We start from the raw sequence: 5,439 nt of genomic DNA on the forward strand, positions 1-5,439 counted from the left end.
ATTCATTTTACCCATAAACATCAGTAGGCGTGCTACTGAATGCATCATTCTATTTTCGCTATTCGTTTATTCAATGCGAATGGCTCAAGTATTACTTTTTATAACTAACATTAAATTTTAATGACATATTCTCTTTCGTACTCGTAATACATATGTACGAACTTATACTTATGTTAGAACTGGTAGCCTTTAACTGGGGTAGACGGGGTTGTTAAGCCCGTACCCTGGAAATACCAAAGCCCCATGTCTTCCCTCCTGTTTTATCAAACCGGGCTTGGGACCGTCTAAGGCACAGTTGCCCCACATTGACAATTGGTACCGACAAAATTGTTGCGTTGCGGAGCGGTGATCAACGATTTTGATCCGCTGTTCTTTTGAGCGTCGTGGGGTTAGGCCGCCGTGGGTAGATACCCAGGTAAAACACCGACACACGTTACTGTAATATATACGATTGGTGGTTACGCGATTCACGGTACCAGAGCTTCAGCCGCGTGTTGGAGGTAGAGAAGAATTTCCGTAAAAAGTTGCTACCGATCTCTGATCCCTCTCTATTTTAACTACCTTCACTAATTTATTATGCAAATTTATTTATTGCCCCATTTAATCACCACATGCATCAAAATCAAATATAAGGAAGCCACAAAAACATTAGCCAGCATAACTGTGAACCCCATAACGAAATACGCGCGAAATGTGAGCTTATACAAGTGCTTATTCGCCACACCAGCTGTCACTATATTCGCAGAGGCGCCAATGAGTGTACCGTTACCACCAAAGGCTGCGCCCAGGACGAGCGCCCACACCAACGGTTGCAGCGGCAGCGACAAATTCCGACTTTGTGATAGCGATATCACTACGCGTATCATCATCTGTGTAACAGGATTGTTGTTGAGAAAGCTCGAAGCTAAGGCCGTTATCCACAATATCAGCATTAGCGCCACTAAGAGCTGATACTCTTTATTCGTGCTGTCTATAGCTTGCACCACGATTTTACCGAGTAAGTCCTCCAAGCCCAACCTCGAAAGCACCTCGATTAGCACAAAAAATGAAGAGAGAAACATCAACGTAGACCAATCAATGCGACACATTAGACTCTCGAAGTCCCGGAAATCCGCCAGTATGAGTATAAGTATGGCGCCAAGCAATGCGGTCCAAGAATAGTTGACCGTGTGAATATACTCAAAAGAGCGTAGCGAATAAATGGTCACCACAAAAATCAAAACTACGCCACATTCCAATAGCAGAATTTTGTCCCATTTGCCGTGACGCTCCTTCAGCTTTTTCAGTGTGGTTTCGTAATTGCGCTTCGGCTTTACGTCTGGCATAACATCGCCATTCAAGGCCTCACGAAAAGCTTCAACCACGCGCTTCATTAAGTTGCGCACCCTGCGATCGTCATCCAGCACATTGCTCACTCCACTCGATGCGCGCGACCACCTTTTTATGCCGCGTTCGAGGAGCTCCTCGCGCAAGACCGAATCGTCGCGGTATTCCAGCAACTCGTTGCGCTGAAAGTAGTAACGCAATTGCCAGTGGGTCTGCAGGAGCGCTAGGAGCGCGCATGGTGCCAAATGTACAACGAAGTTGCCAAAATCTATGCCATGGCGGTGCAGATATTCATTTGTGGTGATAAGTATATTCGGCGGGCTCCCTAACGGCGTGAATGAGGCGCCAACATTGGCGCAAATCATCAGATAGGAAAGCACATAGACAGGATTAAGACCGGAGACCTCACAGAGTTTAATAATGATCGGCGAAAAGAGCAGCATTGTGGTGCTGTTGTTGAGAAAAGCTGCCAAGATGCTGATGAATGCGCATAGATTCCAAATGAGTCGCCAAACACGACCCTTGGATATTTGATAGGCAAACACTGCCACGAGATCGAAGATGCCAGCGTCGGCCATAATAGCCACAATGATCATCAAGCTGAAGAGCAAGCTCAGCATGGGCATGTCAATCCACTCGACCAGCTCATCGAAACTGGGCTTCGGATTGAGTATGGAGAGTATAGCCAAGCCGAATGTTGAGCAAATGAAGGCGCATATTGTCGGGTGGACGAATTCGAATATGTACAGTACATAGAGCAGTAGCAGCACCAGTAAAGCGAAGAGTAGACCCTTTTTTGTTGGCACAGGGTACCAATCGTAATTGTATTTGACCGTCACAATCTCATCGTAATTGGTGTAGACGCGTAAAAACATTTTGGTATTGTCATCTTTCGATATGTTTTTCCACAGGGTGAGTATGGTATAGCGCTGCATTGGTTTGATCAGTTCTATGCGGTCGCTGAGATCGAGATATTCGCTCCACAAATCAGCAACATTCACCGTAATGATCGGCTTCGCGTAGTCGTCGTAGAAAGTGCGTACGGCCTGTATGTAAATGAATCTCGCTTCATCCTCTCTCTCAGAATACACCAGATTACCATCATCCAGGAAAGGTCCAGCGATTGATATGGAAATCGATTCGTCTGTTATGTCAGGTACGGGTATTATTTTCGTTTCATTTGGTATAAGCGAGACAAGTGTAGGATTCTTTTGAATTTCTCTGTCGATCAGAAACTGCGCGGTGAATGTCACCCAAATGAAAAACAATGCAATGGGCTTTACCCATTCCTTCCTGACGACAATGATATCCGTAATTTGCAGCTCCGGTGGCGGAGGTGGTGGTTTCTTCCTTCTCCTCTTCACTTTTTTGGCCACCATCATGCCAAATTTCTGCAACAGCTTCTTCTGAGCTTCGCTCAATTGTAATTCCTCATCGATTATCTTATCCACGTCCTCCCGAGTCAATCTTCTTTCTGTTGGGGACTGCTGTTTAAATTCTGCTTCGCTTTCAATTGCATCTAAGCTTGTCGCTGGCGTCAATGGAAGGTTAGTTCCCACCTTGCTTTGATCGTCCGACATATTCCTTGCTGTTTGGATTTCACGGTTTTTTGCACAATTCTGTGTAACTGATAAGAAACTAATTTACAAAAAAAAATACGTATCTATATGTGGCTGCCATGATACAAAAAAAGAAGGTAGTTTCAATAAACAACTTTTGACGAATAATAAAATTTTTTGAAGTTTCATAAATTGTAAGCAATCTCAACGGCCTTGCCAGTTTGATAACATTAAAACAATAAATCGGAGTATTTTCTTTCCCACATTTATACCACTTTAATAATATTTCAAATGAAAAATCATTCTCAGTGATTGGTAATTTTTTTACTCACGTGGTTCGCACCTTTTTTATTAAAAATATATAAAATATGTAATGTTAAAGGAGACTTCATTGAAATTGTTCTTTTTATTTTATAATAAAAATCATGAGAGCCCTCCGATAAGCAACTAGCATAAGTATAATTTTGATCCCTTTCTTCATCCGTTCTGAACTCTAGTTTTGTCAGCCCCCTTTTTGAGATTATGCATTGAAAATTAATTCATCATATTCGACATCTTTGAGTGGACTGATGAAATCTTGTGCTTAAAAAAAAAAAATATTACTGCTCGTGATCAGGTAGCATGAATTTAATGAAATGTCATAATTTTATTAAAAGTCAAATGGTTAACAACAACAACGAATGTCATTAAATGAAACTACCTTCTTTTTTGTATCATGGTGGCTGCTACTTTTATATTTCTGTAACAAAATATTCAGCGAATGCTGAGCCTTAAGGGAACTAACAGCAGCAACCAAGGCGAACTAATATAAGGTGATAGCAGGAGTACAAAAACAAAAATTTAAATGTATTTTGTTTTTTTGCTTTGGCGGCATAAACTGTTCAAACAAATTTTTTTAATTTGACATTAGAAGCCGTGAGGCGAAACACATACACAAAATCAGCTGATCTAGTAACACCACCTTATATAAATTCGCCTTGGCAGGAACGATAATGGCGGTGATGGAAAACAGTGATCAAGGCGAATTCATATAAGGTGGTGTTACTAGCTCAGCTGATTTTGTGCATGTGTTGTGTTTCGCCGCACGGCTTCTGATATCAAATTGAAAAATTTTGTTTGAATTTCTACACACACGCTTACAGATTTTGACAGTTTATGCCGCCAAAGCAAAAACAAAATGCATGTAAATTTTTGTTTTTGTACTCCTGCTATCACCTTATATTAATTCGCCTTGGTGGTGTTGCCAAAACAGCTGCTTTAATTCGCCGCGGTAAACATATGCCAGAACTACTTATGAATGAGTGCGAAAGTAAGAGTGTTGAAGTTTTCTGTCCCTGAAATTTGACATTTGTGTACCGAAAGCGAAAAGAAAGTGCATGTAAGTTTTTGTTTTTGCATTACCGCTACCACCTTAAATATATGAATTCGCCGTGGGTGATACGTGTCGGTATCGGTGAACAATCGTTGACTCTCTTCGTGGTCGGTTCGATGGACGGGAACCGGGGGATGTACTGCTGAATCGGCTGCTGATTTCTAATTAAGGTGGGAACGAATGGTGACTGGTGAAGACTGCCCTAGTGTAGGTGGATACCACTCCCGTAGTCGCACATTACTACAATAACTACTGAGGCTAGTTGGTTGAGTGGGTGGCGTGGGTCGTGTGCCAATCACGGTGTATCGAGCAACAATACTTCAGAGCGTATGTCATACCGTAAAGTCAGCATCAACAATACAGCTTATCCACGAAGATGGCTGGTGTCTTGTGGCCCTGCATAAGACCTTTAGCGCTAGACTTTTCAAGCCGGCAGGGAAGTGCAACGATCAATGCAAATATTTCACACGGTTGGTGGAATACTGAACATAAATTTCAATTTACTGACAGTGAACAACTTTCAGGTTGACAAAGGTTTCCTTTTCACTAAGCTATACTTAGTTTCCATCACAATTCAAAACCAAACAAGCAAATAGTTAGGTCCTAGAAGCGAAACACAGCGGCTGCAATCTTTTTTCGGTACAAATTCCAACTAAGCACCTACTTCTGTGCATGCCTTGTACGAGAAAACGAAACGCTGTTTTCGGAGCCACATTGGCCAGCAATGCCGGGGCTATGGCAGTGACTATGGTCATGGCCATTTACTTTGATGACTATGACGATGGCAGTGGCCTTATCTTCGCGCATGTGCGGGTGAGCAGATGGACTCCAAGCTTTGACGATAAGCGCGCTATTGCCACTTAGCACTGGTGTTTTTTTGCCCTTTTCCACAATATTACCTGTTGGCAATAATATTATTTTACACGCCATGTGCTGCGAGCTGTCGTAAGGCATGCGGTGGGTATGTACATAAAAATAATAACTGTTCTGCAGCTGCGTCGGTCATTTCATTTCACTTCGGCATACCGCTTACACATATCCTATATTAATACATATAGGCGCTAGCGCTAGTTAGTGCGCCGAGCTTTGCTTTTAGCCTTCATCAGCATAAAAATTGTTTGTGAAATGTGGCAACGGAAGGACAGCAACACACAGCACAATAACGTGCTGCACATAAAAGGG

At 42.4% G+C, this 5,439-nt stretch overlaps 1 protein-coding gene across 1 annotated transcript; it reads right to left on the reverse strand.

Annotated features, from left to right (window-relative positions):
- Nucleotides 1–584: 584 nt before the first annotated feature.
- Nucleotides 585–2,906, reverse strand: LOC108379313 (P protein-like). Its single transcript, XM_017635657.1, has one exon. The coding sequence runs from the start codon at nucleotides 2,904–2,906 to the stop codon at nucleotides 585–587; it is 2,322 nt and encodes a 773-aa protein (XP_017491146.1).
- Nucleotides 2,907–5,439: the final 2,533 nt, after the last annotated feature.

The sequence above is a fragment of the Rhagoletis zephyria genome, unplaced genomic scaffold (assembly GCF_001687245.7).
Source record: "Rhagoletis zephyria isolate East Lansing unplaced genomic scaffold, Rhagoletis_zephyria_1.1 Rzeph_scaffold_16145, whole genome shotgun sequence".
NCBI lineage: Eukaryota > Metazoa > Arthropoda > Insecta > Diptera > Tephritidae > Rhagoletis > Rhagoletis zephyria.

Coding starts and splice junctions, on each gene's coding strand:
- LOC108379313 (XM_017635657.1), bottom strand. CDS start 2,906: ATGTCGGACGATCAAAGCAAGGTGGGAACTAACCTTCCATTGACGCCA.